Source organism: Gadus morhua, chromosome 16 (assembly GCF_902167405.1).
Source record: "Gadus morhua chromosome 16, gadMor3.0, whole genome shotgun sequence".
In the NCBI taxonomy this organism is placed as follows: domain Eukaryota; kingdom Metazoa; phylum Chordata; class Actinopteri; order Gadiformes; family Gadidae; genus Gadus; species Gadus morhua.
The window spans coordinates 1,784,221-1,804,148 of record NC_044063.1 but is presented as its reverse complement, the minus strand read 5'-3'; the positions used below and the strand labels follow the sequence as shown (position 1 = coordinate 1,804,148).

The 19,928-nt window shown below is 47.6% G+C and overlaps 1 protein-coding gene across 4 annotated transcripts; it reads left to right on the top strand.

Moving 5' to 3' along the window:
• Positions 1 to 1,206: 1,206 nt before the first annotated feature.
• LOC115528758 (E3 ubiquitin-protein ligase TRIM7-like) lies at positions 1,207 to 19,829 on the top strand. Of its 4 annotated transcripts, XM_030337057.1 has the most exons (4): positions 1,227 to 1,285; positions 5,064 to 6,670; positions 14,898 to 14,979; positions 18,183 to 19,829. In XM_030337057.1, the coding sequence occupies exons 2-3, from the start codon at positions 5,066 to 5,068 to the stop codon at positions 14,970 to 14,972; spliced, it is 1,680 nt and encodes a 559-aa protein (XP_030192917.1). In that variant the 5' UTR covers positions 1,227 to 1,285; positions 5,064 to 5,065; the 3' UTR covers positions 14,973 to 14,979; positions 18,183 to 19,829. The 4 variants fall into 4 exon arrangements, with proteins under 4 accessions (XP_030192919.1, XP_030192918.1, XP_030192917.1 ...); XM_030337059.1 differs by lacking the exon at positions 5,064 to 6,670 and having other exon boundaries at positions 1,207 to 1,285; positions 13,291 to 14,979; XM_030337056.1 differs by lacking the exon at positions 18,183 to 19,829 and having other exon boundaries at positions 14,898 to 15,618.
• Positions 19,830 to 19,928: the final 99 nt, after the last annotated feature.

Sequence of the window (19,928 nt, the reverse complement as noted above, 5' to 3'; positions counted from 1 at the left end):
TCACTCCCATACCAACTGCGTTCATCCGTTATATCCATCTTATGCTGCTCATACCTCACTAGGTCACTTTACTTTGCTGTGTTGCACTACTTCACTGTTCAAAACCCCCTGCATTATTCCACCCTATTATACCATAGCCTACTGTAGGCCTACGCCACAATACTGTAACTCCCCATGCACCCATCTATGCGGCTCTATACTGTAGGCCAGGCCTATTCAACTAGCGGCCCGTGGGCCAAATGCGGCACCTCTTAATTTTTTTATGGCCCGCAAGAGGTTGCATGCAAAAAATAAATAAAATAAAGGTTGCATGCAAATCAGGTTTCCGTGTGTAGCCGGTGATACTAGCCAGTATCAGTACCCCACAACCAGGAACTGGCATCACTTATTCTGACAATGTTTGGCTCAACCGATAAGTGTGAGTCTAGCTTTTCTCATATGAATGCCATCAGAACAAGGGCACGTTGCTCCATGACCTATAAGAAGCTGCATGAGTGTCTCAGGATGAGCCAAACTAGGCAAACAAGGCAGTGCAATCTTTCTCACTGACTCAGTGGCTCAAAACATCTCATATGTACAGTAGTTCTGTTTTGTGATGATTCAAACAACATTGTTGAATTCTAAATACGTGTCCAAAATGTGAGAACAAAATCTTTTATAATGGTACTATTAAAAGTGAAGGAAGGAATGCGTCTGACAAGTTTATTCCATGTAGCAGTACTATATATATAGTAAGTTAACACTTCTTTAAGTACGATTTATTTGTAGCGATTCATTCACATAGTTTTACTCTGTGTGGCCCATGAACCCCCAGTGGCTTTCCTTTTCGGCCCACTTGTTAAGGAGGTTGGCCTACGTGTATATGTGTATATATTTTAGTATGTATCGTACTACCTGCATTCTCTGTTATCTTACCGCACCTGTTTAATTTCTAACTTATATTGCACTATATGAGAATTTATGTTCATACTGCACATACTACATTTCATTGTCTCTGTACTTGTACTCTGCACAATGACAATAAAGTTGAATCTTATCTAATGTAAACACGGACTACGTGACCGAGATCACTTCACGGAAACAAAACTCAAACCGACGGTCCGGAAGGGAGGGTTCCTCAAGGACCTCAGGCAAGCGGTCCGGGGTCAGACCAGCGGAGCGTCAGACCAGCATTCCGACTAGTCCAGCATCAGACCATTGGAGGGTCAGACCAGTGGAGCGTCAGACCAGTGGTCGGACCAGTGGAGCGTCAGGGTTCCTCAAGAAACAAGCTTCTCCTAGACAGGTTGGTTCGTTTATTTCTTTTACTAAGGCTAGGTGTCCTTCTCCGGGCTTTTCTGTCTCAATGTCTGCCTAAACTCTTGAAAGATCTTTGTAGCTGCGAATTGTCCTCAAAGAAACATAACTGGAATATAAAGAAATTAAACTAAGCAACGTAATCAAAATAGCCGCTGAGGCACCAGGGGGACGAATCTTGCGCAGTGTGGGCAAAGAGTTTGAGTTTCTGGAGGTTTATTTTCCGGTGTTGCAAGTGTGGCGGGGCACAGTGTAAAAGTCAATATTAACGAGGGGAGGTGGAAAATAACTAAAGAGGGGCCGACAACGCCACCAGGGGAATTACACCCCAGGAAATATAGAACAAAGAAAATTAAACTATGATATTACAGAAATAATAAGGACACAGGTTCAAGAACTAAAGAGGCAGAGACAATATATATACTAACCGTTTCTTTTAGTACAATAATAATAATAACAATAACTAAATAAAGATAACTGGAGCAAAACCAAACCAAACAGCAAAAAGGGGTTATGTAACCCAGCAACCCAATGGTCAAACAATTGACACAGAAAAAGGGGAAATAACACAAAAACAAACTGAACTAAAGCAATCAAAACAAAATAGCAAAACAGAACCAAAACCAAAACAGAACCAAACCAAAACAGAACAGCACAGCTAAAACAAAACTAAATCCGTGCAAAACAGCAGAAGGGGATCCTAAAAAACAAGAGACACTAATTAATAAAAGTTCAAATGGGAAATCAAAACTGTTAAAAAACGGGGACCCTACTCACCACCCTAGGAGGTAACCAACAGAGGCTGAGTTCAGCCATCTTGGCCTTTTTACCTTGCACCTGGGTGCAGGGGGAGGAGCTAAGATGGGGTTGCATTCACAACCCCTACTGAGGTTCACTACACAAGCAAACAAAACAAAGGTGCAACAGTGTGAACTTGCTGCCTCATCTCCTTTGTCTCTCTGGTACATTTGGTAAAAAAACATGACCCTTCCCAGTGCCTGTCTTACCTATGCCCTCCTACCTCTATATATAGGTTGGACAAAGGGTCACAGCTGGTTTTCCAGTAAGGGCTGTTCCTTCAGCTGTGCCCTATACCACGAAGCTCGCTGAACATACCCAGGCTTTCTTGGGAAAACCTGGCTCGACAGAGCCGCAACTCGCAATCAGAGTTAAATGGTACCACGAAGCTCACTTTAGATTCAATTAGTTGAACCAGGTTTTCCGCTTTAGGTTCAGTGCGCGTTCACGTGAAAGGGGCGTTTTTTGCGTCATTTTTCTCACCTTTACGATAGATCAAGCAGTCTTTATGCGTAGAAGTGAAAATATTCTGCATATTGTCTGTAAAATAACTATGCCAAATGCAGAATTGTTCGCCATTAATCCAAATAGAATGATGATGATTTAAAAATGCATAAGCAACGTCCATCCTGCCTTATTCTATCATTTAGGGAATTCACTTTAAATACACCCAATTTAAGAAATGTATGACATGTTTTCGACTCCCGAGAGGTAGCGGCTCTAGCGTAATGGATTGGTGTAAGACCCGAACGCCAGCGACTGGGGTTCAATTTCGCCGGTCTATCATCATGCATTTTACCCCCATAGATGTGGTGCCAGCACGGCCTTGAAAATATGGGTTCAAGTTCGAAATAAGCACAAAAATATAATTCCATAAGCTTTAGTGAATAAGTATTCCATATGCATGAGAATTAGGACTTTTTAAGCTTCACATAAATTTGCATCACTTGGGAGTCGACCCCCCCACGCAGAAATTCAAGACTGACGCGCTACCTCCACTCTAGCACACTGTCACGGAGACACAATGCGCAACAGTAATCATTGTCTACATAAGGTCCAAAAGGACGATCAAATAACGAACACCCTCTGATGAGAATCTGTATCTCTCATGAAGAACCCCAATTTCGTTGTTTGCACAATGACAATAAGGTCTGAAATCTGAATATCTTCAGACAATGCCAAGGGATCGGTTCTGTCCCGTAAAACCCTCTGTCTCCGGAGAGACGCCTGTACGAGAAGTGCGCCGGGGTCCACGGGAACACCCACAAATGGTGACGCCATTGTCAGAGGAGGGGCTAGGAAGCTGCGCACGCTGATTTAAGTAGCTGATCTCCGGCTAGACTAAGCCGAAAAACTGCTCCCGACCAGGTTTGGTTGCGAGCATAAGTCACCATGGTGATACAGCGACGCTAAAAGAGATCGACTTTCGTGGTACAACTAACCCAGGCTTGGAGCTCAACATACCTCGCTAACCCTCTAAGCGAGCTTCGTGGTACAGGGCCCTGGTGTTTGTCAGAAGTTTGCCAGATGTTTTCAACAGGTTGTCAGGTTGAAAAACCTTTGAATAAAGCAATAAGAAAATAGAAAGTAAATAAACAGTATCGACCTACTGTCAAAATGATCAACAATTTCATGCTATACATATTTTCGTATTCCTCACATTTGTCCCCTTTTCATCCCAACAAATCCAAATAAACAAATAAACCCAAACAAGGGAAATTGTTTACAAACTAATGGTGTCCATGCCATCGGCTCTACATTGATGCACACCCAGTTGTAGTTTTAGTTTTTAGTTTTCTACTTTGTCTTGCTTCAACATACTTCAGACAAAGCCGGCGAACCCCGACGCCTGAATCAATTAAATCACCCTCGACCCAGGTGACCTCCTCTGCCCAGTGCTGCCCAAAATTTATTTACATTGACATTTAGGAAGTTAAGCAGATGCTTTTATACCAAGCGACATACAATAAGTACATTTGTCAGACGAAGGTGAAACAACAATATAGTTGCAGTAGTCGAGGCAGGAGACGCAGAGCACTTGGTTGGTGGTTCACTGTGTCAAACGCCGCGGAGAGGTTGAGGACAATGTATACCGATGGGAGAGACAAGGCTCTGGGAGCATGGAGTGGCTCATTCACCACGAGAAGAGCTGTCTCAGTCGAGTGTGCGGCCGTGAAGCCGGACTGCTGAGAGTCAAGCAGATTGTTGTGTGAGAGATAGGAGGACAGTTGGTTAGAGGTTGCACATTCAAGTGTTTTAGAAATGAATGAGAGAAGAGATATCGGTCTGTAGTTCTGGATGTTGGAGGTGCGGCTTGATTCTGGTAGCCCTGAAGGACCCTGATAAAAGGCCTGGAGTGAGGGAGGAGTTGATGAGGGTGGTAAGGAATGGCAGGATGTTGATCGAGACGTTCTGAAGGAGTGAGGAGGGGTGGGGGCAATGAATTTTCCTCTCAGACTTTTGACCTCTGTTCTTACTGCAATGGCTAGCATTCAAAGCAGATTGCGGGCGGCAGTAGCTCAGGAGGTAGAGCGGATTGGCTGGTAACCTGAAGGTTGTTGGTTCGATCCCCGGCACCTCCTAGCTGAGTGTCGAGGTGTCCTTGAGCAAGGCACCTAACCCTGACTGTTAGCTCCCGACGAGCTGGCTGTCGCCTTGCATGGGTGACTCCGCCGTCGGTGCGTGAATGTGTGCGTGAATGGTGAATGTGAGGCAATATTGTAAAGCGCTTTGAGTGGCCAATGGTTAGAAAAGCGCTATATAAATGCAGTCCATTTACATTTACATTTACATTCAATCGGTTGAAAAGTGGTTTACTAACAAAAGGTTGATTGTAAGGTGTCTCTTGACTCTCTTCTACTGGTGAAGAAAGTTGATTCATCTCCAGTACCTGTAGAGCATTAGCCTGAGGATATGCTGCCTTGTTGACATATCTCCCCTGTCCTCCTCCCTCACCCCTTCTACTCCAGTCATGTCTTCCCCCACGGGTGTGTCTGAGGACCAGCTCCAGTGTCCCATCTGTCTCCAGGTCTTCACTGAGCCCGTCTCCACGCCATGTGGTCATAACTTCTGCAAGGCCTGCATCAACCGCTTCTGGACCGACCAGACGGCGCCGCGCTGCCCGTGCTGCCGGCAGCCCTGCAGACCCTCGGAGATCAGGGTGAACACCGGCCTGCGGTACATCGTGGAGCTCTTCATCAGCACACGAGAGGAGGAGGGCTCCGTCGCCCGGCCGGGGCAGGTGCCTTGCGAGGTCTGCCGTGGCTCCAAGCTCAGGGCCCTGAAGACCTGCATGGTGTGTCTGGTGTCCTACTGCCGCCGCCACCTGGAGCCGCACCGCAGGGTGCCCGGCCTCATGAGGCACCAGCTGGAGGAGCCGCTGCAGAACCTGGCCGGCCGCGTGTGCCAGAAGCACAACAAGGTGCTGGAGGTGTTCTGCAGGGAGGAACAGGTGTGCGTGTGCGTCCTGTGTATGAAGGAGGAACACCTGACCCACCAGACCGTCTCCCTGGAGGAGGAGGCCGCAGAGAGGAGGACTGGTCTAGGAGTCAGGGCGCTCCAGATGAAGGAGCAGGTGAAACATAAAGCCTCTGAGATTCAAGACGCAAAGAAGTGTGTGGAGGACAGGAGGAGGGAGGTGGAGACGGACACGCAGGAGAGCGTGGCGGCTCTTAAAGGTCTTGTTACGTATGCTCAGGCTCACATGGAGCAGATGCTCGGAGTGAGGAAGGAGAGGCAGAAGTCAGAGGAGGCAAAGTCTACACATCATCTCAGAAAGCTCCACTTGGAGCTAGCAGAGATCCACCAGAAAAGCAAGGAGATGGAGGAGCTCTGCCAGACCAAGGATCCCCTCCTCCTCCTCGACGGCTCCTCCTCCTCCCCTGGGCCCCTCCCCGCCCCCCTAGCTCCCGGGGGCCCCACCGGGGGCGCCGTCCGGCAGCAGCCGCTGTGGGCAGCGGAGGTGAAGGCGTTGGTGCAGAGGATGGAGGAGACTCTGACCAGGGAGATGCAGAGGGTCCTGGCTGGGGAGGAGGACAAGCTGAAGGCCCAGCAGCACCACTGGGTGGAGGTGGACCTGGACGCTGACACCGCCCACCCCGGCTTGGTCCTCTCCCAAGATAAGAAAGGAGTGAAGGACGGAGGGCCGCTGACACAAGACCCTCTCCCCAAAAACCCCAAGAGGTTTGACTTCCACCTCTGGGTTCTGGCCAAGAAGGGCTTCTCATCGGGGCGTTTCTACTTCCAGGTGGAAGTGAGGCGTCAGACGGGATGGGAGGTGGGCGTGGTCAGAGAGTCCATCCAGAGGAAGGGTCCCTGTATGAACCTCGGGCCCGAGCAGGGCGTCTGGACCCTGGGTCTCTACGATGGGCAGTACAGGGTCAACACCGGCCACCCCGCGCCCTCCCACCTCCTGGGGCACCGGCCCCAGGAGGTGGGGGTGTCTGTGGACTACGAAGGGGGCTGCGTCTCCTTCTACGACGTGGACTCCAGGACCCTGATGTACTGCTTCAGCGGCTGCTGCTTCAACGCCTCACGGTTCAGCAAGCTCCCCTACTACTACTACAACAGAACCAACATCCTCCCCTTCTTCCGGCCCAGTGACAGACCTGCCGATGGCTTTCTGACCATCAGTCCCGTTCAACAGCGCTGAGGTTCAGGTGTGTGAGACGCACAGGGTAGAGGGGGCCGTCAAGCCCCTGCCCAGCGGGTCCCATCCCCACGGTGTGGGTCGTACAGGACTTCTCCTCCAGTGCTGTGTTCCAATATTCATACTTCCATGACTACACTTAAACGAAGTACACTATCCGCACTCACTAAGTGTGCTTATTTTCAGATGTCAGTGTTGTTCCAAATCGAATACTCCGTGGTCACTAACCGGAAATTACGATCACGACTGCCGCCACTGCTCTTCCCCCGCAATAAACATCCCGCTTTGAACGGTGAACTCTTTCCGCCTAGCAGCTATAAAAAGCTATAAAAGCTATAAAAACTACAAAATGACTGTATTAATGCAGGCTATGTGGAAAATGCGCAGACTTTGGCTCAGCCTGGCTCCGCCCTCTTCCACTACCTAGCTAAGATGGCTGCCGTTGAGTACGAAAAGTGTACATCGATCCACACTGCGCGATTTGACCGTTTTGACTACACCATCAGGGTCCTTCAGTACACTTATTTTCGCCCGATCTGAATTGGAACGCCCTTCGTACTCAAACGTAGGCTAGTAAGTATGGATAGTATGGATAGTGGAACACAGCACAGGGCATCAGGGGCTGCTGGCTGTTGGGGCGTTAGGGATCCCAGATCAACACAACCTTTACCTCTCACACCTTTAAAGGTGGGGGGGGTTTGGTTCATACTCAAACAAACACAGAAACATGCCCAATCATCAAGTCAATGAGAAGAAATGAGAAATTGTGCTGCTCTCTTTAAGGCATGTCTTTCAAAGTTTGTTTTATGAGTCTACTTGAATGTGCTGTCGCCATGTGGACACATTTGGTAATGCAGGCGCATATTGATATTGATGATTCTTTATAATGGTTCAGTTGGTCTTGGTTCATGCAGCTGAGCATATGGTACCGGGAAGTAGCTAATTGTTTGTGCCTTGACACTATTAGTCTGTTAGTACCTGTACTGATTGTTTGAACTGCTATAGTTAATTATTCTGTATAAGGCTAATTCCTGCAATGGTCCAGCTATGCAGCTATGATTTTCCTATATATTTCTGTATTGTGTTGCAGTTTTACAAAAGGAATGTTCAAATCCCATGAAGATTTCAGTAAACGTTATAAAAAAAGTCAAGCGTTTTGGATTTATTGGAGGATTGAAGGTTATTCTCTAGCTGTCAGTGCGAGGGCAGCACAGTAATAGTTAACATTAACCTTTACTGACTCGTTTGAAGGTGTGATTGAAGGCCATGCTGGAGGAAGGAGGCTGATGGTACCTTAGGGTATGTGCAAAGACCTCTCGTCCTCTAGGCCAATGGCCAGGGGCCAGGAGGGCCCCCTAGATCCTCCTGCAGCACAGGGGCCCGGTAACAGGAGGGGCCCGGCCACAGTTCGAGGTTGCTCCAGAATCTGGAGGTGGGAAATACTCTCCGCCTGCCTAAGTCCTTTCGCTCAATTTTAATTTCCATTCAGTACTACATCTGGATTTGTGATATATTCCTGGGTATTCTCCATCCAAATTTTGTGCGTCCAATCAGCGAACAGAGGGAGTGGCTGAGAACAGTGACGTTAGTCAGCTCTCGTTGTCGGACATCTTCACGCACGGTGTTTGGTTTGTTTACAGCCTGCGCGCAAAGTGATTCCCGGCCAAACGTTAGCGATCGGTTATGGCAGATCCAGAGTGGCACTGGGCAGATCCAATAGTTTTAAACTTCAACAGACTAACCCTAACCAGCCTTCAAGTGAGTTAACGTTAGTCAATTGAGTGGGTCCAGACTCTGTGCAAATGAAATGAAGTACGAGAGTCTGGTAGGACCAGGCTAGTGTTGCACTACTTCACTGTTCAAACCCCCTGCATTATTCCAGCCTATTTTTTATACCATACTGTACATACTGTTACTACCCATACACCCACATATGCTGCACTATACTGTACTGTATGTGTGTATATAAATTGTCTGTATATATTGTACATATCGTACTACCTACCTGCATTCTCTGTTATCTTACTACACCTGTTTACTTCTAAACTTATATTGCACTATGTGAGAATTCATGTTCATACTACACTTTAATTGTTCCTTTGCACTTCTGGTTAGATCGCCAACTACATTTCGTTGTCTCTGTACTTGTACTCTGCACAATGACAATAAAGTTGAATCTAATCGAATGTAATCACGGACTACGTGACCGAGATCACTTCACGGAAACGAAACTCAAACCGACGGTCCGGAATGCAGGATTCCTCAACAACCTCAGACCAGCGGTCCGGACTCAGACCAGCGCAGTGTCAGACCAGCGGAGTGTCAGACCAGCGGAGTGTCAACAGCGGTCCATAGCGTCAGACCAGCGGTCAGACCAGTGGAGCGTCAGGGTTCCTCAAGAAGCGAACTTCTTCTGGACAGGTTTGTTCGTTTTTCTTCTTTTACTAAGGCTAGGTGTCCTTCTCTGGGCTTTTCTGACTCAATGTCTGCCTGAACTCTTGAAAGATCTTCCTTATTTTATTTTTCAGAGTCTTAAGGTTCTCAGCTGGTTTTCCATCAAGGACTGTTCCTTCAGCTGATGTTTGTCAGAAGTTTGCTAGATGTTTTCAGCAGGTTGTCAGTTTGTTGGGTTGTTAGGTTAACCCATTCCCCAATTGCAGCAAAGATAGATATGATAAGAATCTACAATGTGCTAAGTAATATTTTTAAGTGCAAATATGTACAACATACAATAAGTGCGTAATAGTGGTGAGGGGGAGGCTATGCAGATTCTAGGTGCTCTCTAAACAACTCTAAACAAGTGAGTCTTGAGTCTCATGCAGAGGCTGGTGAGAGAATCTCTGATCCTGACATCGGCAGGGAGCTCGTTCCACCATTGCGGTGCCAAAACAGAGAAGAGTTGTGACCTTCATGATCATCCTCTGGTGGAGATACTGCAATGTCCTCGACAATGACCAGTGGGGCAGTCCATGTGAGGGCAGTCTTTCCCTGGCATAAGGAGGAGCTCAGTCTTGTTGTGGTTTAGCTTCAGGTAATGGTTAGTCGTTCCAAGTGCTGACGTCTGCCTGACATTCGGAGATGCTTGTTGAAATCAGGGTGTTGTCAGAGGAGGGGAAGCAGAGGAATAGCTGAGTGTCGCCAGCGTAGCAGTGATAGGAAGAACGATGTGATTTGATTACAGAGCCCAGAGATCTGGTAAATAGGGAGAACAGAAGGGACTCCAGTACAGAGCCTTGAGGGACACCTTTCTTATATCAAAGAGGGCCATGTTATAAAAACATGTTAACACCCTCTCCATGGGCGGAGGTCTTGTAAGGGGTGCAGCACAGACCCCTCTTGACTGTTGACCACCAACATGAAAACATGCTGATGACATTGCCATTGTGAGATGCATAAAGGGTGACAGTGACGAGTAGTACTGGAGCCTTGTGAGGGACTTTCAAATTTGGTGCCACACAAACCACCTGCAGCTCAGCACGTCGAAATCCAAAGAGCTGGTGAAAGACTATGGGATGTCCAGACCACGTCCTGGACCAGTTCAGATTGGAGCTGGACTCTCTGGTGACAGCAGCAGAGAGGAGAACATCCAAACTACTGGCTATTCTGGACAACGTCAGCCATCCTCTGCACACTGTCATCAGCAACCAGAAGAGCTCGTTCAGCGACAGGATGCTCCTCAAAACCAACAGACTGAAGAACTCCTTTGTCTCCCGAGCCATTCAACTTCATTATACCTCCCTCAAAGGTAGGCGGCGGCAAAGGAGGACAGAGGTCAGGGTGGAGCACCAGGCCTTACCCACAACCCACCACAACATAACACCGTATCAAACAGCCAGGTTGGGTTTCATATAGTGTATCAATATTGGCTTGTATACTATTATTGTTGTATATTATTTCCCTGCATACATATTTTTTGCACTTTCTACTTCTGCACATTTATTCTTGTTTTAGGAGAGAGGAGAGGAGAGGGGGGAGAGGGGAAAGGAGAAAGAGGAGGGGGGAGAGGAAAGAGGAGGAGATGAGATGAGAGAGGAGAGGAGAGGGGTAAACAACCCGCCCTTAAAGAGCCAGTGACTCACTGAATAGATGAATGGTACTGTATTTGTACTCTGCACAATGACAATAAAGATGAATATAATTGAATGTAACAACGGACAACGTGACCGAGATCACTTCACGGAAACGAAACTCAAACCGACGGTCAAGAAGGAAGGGTTCCTCAATTAACTTTGACCAGCGGTCCGGAGCGTCAGACCAGCAGTCAGACCAGTCACGCGTCAGACCAGTCGCGTGTCAGACCAGTCGCACGTCAGACCAGAGGAGCATCAGACCAGTGGTCAGACCAGTGGAGCGTCAGGGTTCCTCAAGAAACAAGCATTTCCTGTAGAGGTTGGTTCGTTTTTTTCTTTTACTAAGGCTAGGTGTCCTTCTCCAGTCTTTTCTGCCTCAATGTTTGCCTAAACTCAAAAATGGTTCAGAGGATACAATGTCCAACTAAATTCCTTTTGAAAGATCTTCTTTCTTTTATTTTTCCAAGTCTTCCAAAGGTTCACAGCTGGTTTTCCATTAAGAACGTTTCCTTCAGCTGGTGGTTATCAGAAGTTGCCAGAGGTTTTCAGCAGGCTGTCAGGTTGAAAAACCTTTTAATAAAACAATAATAAGTCCCAGAAATTAAACCTTAAGAGGTATGCTTCGAAATTTACGTTAAAGGCTGAGTATCTGAAATACATGCTGGTTTATAATGTCTTTATTGAAGATTTCAGGGGTACAGTATGTGGATAGATAATTTGCCTCTATCAAATAATGCTCCCACTGCAGAATCACATTTTGGTAGGTTGAACACGAGGCGTGCTGCTGCATTCTGGATACGCTGCAAAGGTTTGCTCGCGGAGGCAGGGAGTCCAGCTAGGAGCAAGTTGCAGTAGTCGAGGCTTGCCTCATGAGGAAGGGCCCGATCCTGAAGATGTTAATGTAGAGTGAAAATCTGCAGGATCCGGCCAATACAGTGATGGTCGCAGTGCAGCACAACTGATTGTCCAGTACCACACAGAGGATTCTCGGGGTTGGTGATGGAGAAACCGCAATGTCCTCGACAATGACCAGTAGGTCCATGGGAGGGCAGTCTTTCCTGGGCATAAGGAGAAGCTCAGTCTTGTTGAAGTTAAGCTTCAGGCGATGGGTATTCGTTCTAAGTGCTGACGTCTGCCAGACATTCTGAGATGCGTGCTGCATTCAGGGCAGACCCCGAAGCCGCCGCCAGGCGCCGCCATTTCGAAATTCAGCCGCCGCCAGCCAATAATTGTATAAGCCAAAATAAGCCGCCATCTGATAAACTTTGGCTGAGCCAGCTAGAATTATTTGCATCAAGTAATAATTCTATCATATAGTAGGGCTTCGACTCTGAATGTGAATGAAGTATTGATTAGACAGTGATTTATTAGAAACCTAATAAACCGTTGGAACACGCAAGACCGGTAACCATAGCAACGCCGGTAAACAAACCTTGCGAAACCCAATCCAGGACTTACTGAAGGCATTTAATGGTCAAAATATTATTAATAAATATTCGAATATTAACATTAATAATCATACGAACTTCGAATATGATTTTTGGGCAAAAGTCAAAGCCCTATCACATAGAGACATACAGACGAAAAATTTCAGCCATTTGTAGCCATTAAAAATTTGGCGGCTGCAGCAGCCATTTAGGTTTTGGCTGAGCCGGCTAGCCAGCCAATAACTTCATCAGCCAGCCATTATTCTCAAAACAAATGGCTTCGGGGTCTAATTCAGGGTGATGAGAGTTTGGCGAGAGTGGCATGGGGGATCTGGTGGTTCCGGTTTCGAATGCTACGGACAGGTCGAGGAGAATGAGTACCGATGAGAGGGACGAGGCTCTGGCAGCATGGAGTGACTCAGTCACCACAAGGAGAGCTGTCTCAGTGGAGTGTGCGATCTTGAAGCCAGACTGATTAGGGTTGTAGCGAACCCAGCCAAAGAGTTTATTAATGTACAGCCATTCGTTTCTTATTTTGTACATGAGTCCTTACCTTTCTGGAACACCGTAAGAGCTAAGGACAGACAATTAAAAAAAATTAGCTCTTAGAAACAAATAAACCATCTTAACCATTGAAATGACTCAAATGCTCCTTTTAGCTTAGCATCAGAGTGGCGAGGAGGAAGGAACTGGTGGTTCACGGTGTCGAAAGCCATGGACAGGTTGAGGAGGAAGTGAACCGATGAGAGGGACGGGGCTCTGGCAGCACGGAGTGACTCATTCACTGCGAGGAGAGCTCTCTCAGTTGAGTGTGCGGACTTGAAGCCGGACTGAAGAGGGTCAAGTAGATTGTTGTGTGAGAGATAGGAGAACAGTTGATCAGAGATGGCACGATCCAGTGTTTTAGAAAGGAATGAGAGAAGAGATACCGTCTGTAGTTCTGGATGTCGGTGGTGTCAAGGGTCGGTTTCTTGAGGAGATCATTAGCCTGAGGATATGCTGCCTTGTTGACGTATCTCCCCTGTCCTCCTTCCTCACCCCTTCTCCCCAGGTCTCCCTTCTCCTCAAGTCATGTCCTCCCCAACGAATGTGTCTGAGGACCAGCTCCAGTGTCCCATCTGTTTCCTGGTCTTCACTGATCCCGTTTCCACGCCATGTGGTCATAACTTCTGCAAGGCCTGCATCAACCGGTTCTGGACCGACCAGACAGCGCCGCGCTGCCCGTGCTGCCGGCAGCCCTGCAGACCCTCGGAGATCAGGGTGAACACCGGCCTGCGGGACATCGTGGAGCTCTTCATCAGCACACGAGAGGAGGAGGGCTCCGTGGCTCGGCCGGGGCAGGTGCCTTGCGACGTCTGCCGTGGCTCCAAGCTCAGGGCCCTGAAGACCTGCATGGTGTGTCTGGTGTCCTATTGCCGCCGCCACCTGGAGCCGCACCGCAGGGTGCCCGGCCTCATGAGGCACCAGCTGGAGGAGCCGCTGCAGAACCTGGCCGGCCGCGTGTGCCAGAAGCACAACAAGGTGCTGGAGGTGTTCTGCAGGGAGGAACAGGTGTGCGTGTGCGTCCTGTGTATGAAGGAGGAACACCTGACCCACCAGACCGTCTCCCTGGAGGAGGAGGCCGCAGAGAGGAGGACTGGTCTAGGAGTCAGGGCGCTCCAGATGAAGGAGCAGGTGAAACATAAAGCCTCTGAGATTCAAGACGCAAAGAAGTGTGTGGAGGACAGGAGGAGGGAGGTGGAGCTGGACACGCAGGAGAGCGTGGCGGCTCTTAAAGATCTTGTTACGTATGCTCAGGCCCACATGGAGCAGATGGTCGAAGTGATGAAGGAGAGGCAGAAGTCAGAGGAGGAGAAGGCTACACATCATCTCGGAAAGCTCCACTTGGAGCTAGCAGAGCTCCAACAGAAGAGCAAGGAGATGGAGGAGCTCTGCCAGACGAAGGATCTCCTCCTCCTCCTCGACGGCTCCTCCTCCTCCCCTGGGCCCCTCCCCGCCCCCCCGGCTCCCGGGGGCCCCACCGGGGGCGCCGTCCGGCAGCAGCCGCTGTGGGCGGCGGAGGTGAAGGCGTTGGTGCAGAGCGTGGAGGAGACTCTGGGCAAGGAGATGAAGAGGGTCCTGGCTGTGGAGGAGGACGAGCTGAAGGCCCAGCAGCACCACTGGGTGGAGGTGGACCTGGATGCTGACACCGCCCACCCAAGCTTAGTCCTCTCCCTATATAAGAAAAGAGTGAAGGACGGAGGGCCGCTGACCCAAGACCCTCTCCTCAAAAACCCCAAGAGGTTTGACTCCCACCACTGTGTTCTGGCCAAGAAGGGCTTCTCATCGGGGCGTTTCTACTTCCAGGTGGAGGTGAGGAATCAGACGGGATGGGAGGTGGGGGTGGTCAGAGAGTCCATCAAGAGGAAGGGTCCCTGTATCAACCTTCTGCCTGAGCAGGGCGTCTGGACCCTGGGTCTCTACCATGGGCAGTACCAGGCCAACGCCAGCCCCCCCGTGCCCCTCCACCTGGGGCAGCTGCCCCAGAAGGTGGGGGTGTCTGTGGACTACGACGGGGGCTGTGTCTCCTTCTACGACGTGGACTCCAGGACCCTGATGTACTGCTTCAGCGGCTGCTGCTTCAACGACTTGTGGTTCAGCAAGTATAAAGGAACCAACATCCTCCCCTTCTTCCGGCCCAGTGACAGACCTGGCGATGGGCCTCTGATCATCAGTCCCGTCCACCAGCACTGAGGTTCAGGTGTGTGAGACGCACAGGGTAGAGGGGGCCGTCAACCCCCTGCCCACCGGGTCCCAGCCCCACGGTGCGGGTCGTACAGGACTTCTCCTCCAGGGCATCTGGGGCTGCTGGCTGTTGGGGCGTTGAGGAGCCCAGATCAACACAACCTTTACCTCTCACACCTTAAAGGTGGGGGGGTTTGGTTCATACTCAAACAAGCAATTAGAAATTCGGATAAACAATAATTGTGCTGTGGTAGAAATTATAACCGAATTCTATCACTTCAACTAACTAATAACATGAGGAATCGGGGAGTCCGGATCAAGTAATGACAGAGACTTTATTGCTACCCGCAAACGAGAAACAACAATGCTGAGTGAGGTTTGCAAAGACACTGCCGGGTCATCCGATCCCGGTCTTTCTTATCCTTTCAAACTGAGCTGCGTTGCATATCATATGACCGCCCTCGGTACATGCTCAGATTTGCCTTATTGATAAGGACGGTCAGCCATACATTCCTTTAAGCATGTTGCATCACCTGCAGTCAATCTAGACGATGGGAGGACGTCAATACGCCTTAGCCCCGGACTGCATGGCTCAGTATGAGGCCCAGCTCTGAGTCCAGAGGTGGTTCTTTCTGCTTTCCACCATTAAGGTACGGCCACACCAAACGCGTTACTCGCGTTTGGGGCGTCGAAAATCTGCATTTTTGCATAAGGAACCATTGGTATAGGCGCGTAGACGCGTAACACGCGTTGAAGCGCCGGGTTTGGGGCGTTAGACGCGGCAGACGCACGTAATTACGCTCGTAAACCCAGTAACGTGCCCAACGCACCAACGCCCGGAGTTCAAAAAATTGAACTTTCATCGCGCGACTTTGAAAATTGAACTTTCATCTACGCGTGACGCTTAGCCGCGATAGCCAATCAGCGTGGAGCTTGACCCGACGTCACTGGCAGAGAATAGTGACGCTTGCACAGAAGCATACGGCCGACATCTTTCTTTATTCTGGGTGGAAATAGTAACATAGTTATGACGAAGAGGGAACACTCCGTTCACTTGCATGGACATGGACTCATCTAGCTGCGTTGGCGCGTTGACACGTTGGAAGCGTTGAACCACCACACACTGATCAAGCGTCAGGTTAGGGGCGTTACTCGCGTTATCCAACGCGAGTAACGCGGTTGGTGTGGCCGTACCATTACTGTATATGCCTGATATATATATATATATATATATATATATATATATAGGCCTGATAATACTCATAGTTAATATAAAAGTAATGGTTATTTCTCCCATAGTGCTGCTGTCAAGGCATTAAAGTTTGCTTTAAGAGTCTACTTGAATGTGCTGACTTCATTTGAACACATTTGGTTATGCAGATGCATATTGATCATATTGATGATATTGGTGATTCTTTATAATGGTCAGTTGGTCTTGGTTCATGCAGCTGAGCACATGTTACCGGGAAGTAGCTAATCGTTTGTGCCTATACACTATTGATCTGTAAGTACCTGATTATTTGAACTGCTATAGTTAATTATTCTGTATAAGGCTAATTCCTGCAATAGTCCTGCTATGTAAAATTATTTTCCCTTTCTATTTGTGTAGTGTGTTGCAGTTTTACAAAATGAATGTACAAATCCCATGGAGACTTCAGTAAATGTTACAAAAAAGTCAAGCGTTTTGGATTCATTGGAGGATTTGAAGGTTGTTCTCTAGCTGTCAGTGCGAGGGCAGCACAGTAATAGTTAACATTAACCTTTACTGACTCGTTTGAAGTGTGAGTGAAGGCCAAGGATTTTTGTTCAATAGCTTCTGAGTTATGGGACCCAGACACCCCAGACCAATGCAGACCTCTCCTGCTATGTGGTACTAACAAGACAAACCACACTAAAAATTCATATTTTGCACCCCCTATTTGATTATTATTTTTTGAAGAATTTCATTCATTTCCTATGGAAAACGGATTTTTGCTCAATAGCTTCAGAGTTATGGGACCCAGACACCCCAGGAAGATCTAAGAGGCCTAGAATGACAGTAAGGACTTAGTAGATTGCTTAAATAATTGGGTTCAAACCTATTAAGGGCTTTAAAAACAAAAAGCAAAACTTGAAAATCCATTCCAAATTTGATAGGCAACCAGTGAAGTTGGGCCAAGACAGGAGTTATGTGCATGGACAGTGGCGCCTTGCAATTTTGGGAAAATGGCCTGCAAGTCATATAGTGTTGTGTGTCTTATTAGTGATATTTAGCAGAACAGATTTACATTAGTCTGGGGTGTCTTGGTCCCATAACTCGGAAGCTATTGAGCAAAAAGCAATTTTCCATAAAATGAATGGGATTTTTAAAAAATTCAATTAAAATTGGAAATGCAAAATATGAATTTTTGGTGAGGTGCGTCTTGTTAGTACCACATAGCAGGACAGGTCTGCATTGGTCTGGGGTGTCTTGGTCCCATAACTCGGAAGCTGCAAAAAGCCGTTTTCCATAGGAAATTAATTGAATAATTTTCCCTAGGTAAAAACCAAGCATTAGGAGCAAATGGGTGTCGTATTGTTTTCTGTTAAGACTGAGTGAAAGCACAGCAGGAACTGCTGATTAAGCCGAAATGAATATTCGAAAATCTGTCGAATATCCAACATCAGACCACCTTCACCACTGTACCACAGTGAGTGACTGAGATCATTTCACCGAAACAAAACTTAAGCAGGCAGTCCGGAAGGCAAGAATCCTCAATTAACTCAGTCTCGCGGAGCGGAGGGTCAGACCAGCGGAGCGTCAGATCATCGTTCTGGAGTCAGAACATGAATGGAGCGTATGACCAGTGGTGGCTCGTCAGACCAGTGGAGCGTCAGACCAGAGGAGCGTCAGACCAGCAGTCCGGAGACAGACCAGTGTAGCGCATTGGCCTCAATGCAGTTTTTTCCGGGGCTAAAGCCTCGGATGTTATTTAATTAGCCCCGAATATCATCTGTGGAATAAAAAATAAATATATAATATACATAGGTTAAAATATATTTTTGGCCCGTGCGTAATTGTGCGTAATTGTCAAGATGCACATTTCGATTAAAACTCACCTTTCTTCTTTTGGACGACTGTGTGTGTGTGTGTGTGTGTGTGTGTGTGTGTGTGTGTGTGTGTGTGTGTGTGTGTGTGTGTGTGTGTGTGTGTGTGTGTGTGTGTGTGTGTGTGTGTTGTGACAACCCGCTCCCTACCAGGGGGATCCGGGGGCGAGGGGTGGTGGGCGTGCACCGCCGCCATCCACTAGCCGGAGGCAGAGAGAGCACTTCATTCCTCACCCTCATCAGCCAGACGGGGAACACCTGGCCGGAGGAAGGGAAGGAGCGGGTGGACATCTTAAAGGAGAGCCGAGGACTCACTCCAGGGCAGAGACAGTCGGACCTATGAGGAGGAGGCCATCGACACGACCCCGGCTACGAGGCTCTCGGAGACCCTAGCCCAGTGATATATACCGTGTGCTTTTGCCTATTCTTTTGAATAAACGCCGACTACGGCTTAAACCCGCATCCCGAGTGTGGTAGGAGAGCCGGGTCGATTGAAACACGGGACGATTGAAACACAGAGATTTCCTCGAAAACCACGCAAGGCTTTCACGTCAAATTACGTCACTACGTTCAGCACGCAAGACTGACCAACCCCACGAAATTTCGTGTAATGACGTCCCACCGTTCAAATGTTATCCCCCAAACCTGTTTTCGAGAGCGCAAACTAAAATCCTTCCTGCGGTAGTTTTTTTGTAATAAATAGTTGTTTTTTGTTTCATGCCATAATAATATGACTATACAACAGATGAATTAGTACTTAAACCTGTGTTAAAGTGTGCAATGTCAGAGTTTTGAAGTTTAGAGGTAAAAAAGGTTTAAGTGTCGCTGTAGGGACGACAGAAACACTTGTTTCAAACGCAATAGGAGTCATGTTATCCGGTTGACGTGGTCGTTTTTGTTTAAAATAAATAAAAGGATGTTCAACTGTGTATCCCTAAACATGACTTAGGACAGGGAAATAAGTAAATTTAATGCAAATTTAGTCGTCCAAAAGAAGAAAGGTGAGTTTTAATCGAAATGTGCATCTTGACAATTACGCACAATTACGCACGGGCCAAAAATATATTTTAACCTATGTATATTATGCGGAATTATGTGAAATTTTAGCAATGACGAGTACACTACTATGTTGTCCGGTATATTGCAAAAAACAAGAGTAAGTTCAATAGTTTATTTTTAAAATATGCTGTTTCATTCGTCCCGCATGTGTGTTTCAAACGTCCCGACTAGGCGGGGTGTTTGAAACAGATGTCAAGTTACTTTCAAAGTTAAAAAACAGCTCGATCATTCAACATATGTATTAAATTACACTTGCAACTAAGATAACACACATGTGAGTGGTTGATCACATGTTGAAATTATTTGTATACGTAACGTAATCTTTGAAAAAGACGTTTAACTGAAAAGTGTTTCAATCGACCCCTACTAGCCGTGACGAACAGTCTCTATCGTAACCGGGATGCCACAATGTGTGTGTGTGTGTGTGTGTGTGTGTGTGTGTGTGTGTGTGTGTGTGTGTGTGTGTGTGTGTGTGTGTGTGCAGGGCGGCCCCAGCACATTTGGCGCTCTAGGCGAGCTTCACTCCTGGCGCTCCCCCCCCCTCCGCAAAAAAATTAATAAATAAATAAATAAATTAAATAAAATAATCATAATAGTTCGTTAATTCCCCACGAAAACTGAATTGCAACCTTGAAAAACTGTTTTGCCCTGTAACTGCATTTCTTTCACATAAACACAACAACGATCGCAACGATGAACAAACATTAATTCAAGAATAAAATCCACGGAGGAAAAAATTGCGCCCCGGATGGCTTTTGCCTCTTCATTTTCTTGATTTCGTTCTTGATTCTCGATTCTTGAAAACACTCTAACCAAACGCCTTATAGTACTAGCATGTTC

What these genes read in the sequence shown, in the direction of transcription:
- LOC115528758 (XM_030337057.1), top strand. Translation starts at nt 5,066, where the DNA reads ATGTCTTCCCCCACGGGTGTGTCTGAGGACCAGCTCCAGTGTCCCATC. An exon ending in ACTACTACAACAGAACCAAC is followed by an intron (nt 6,671 to 14,897) that starts ATCCTCCCCTTC and finishes AAAGGAACCAAC; the next exon opens with ATCCTCCCCTTCTTCCGGCC.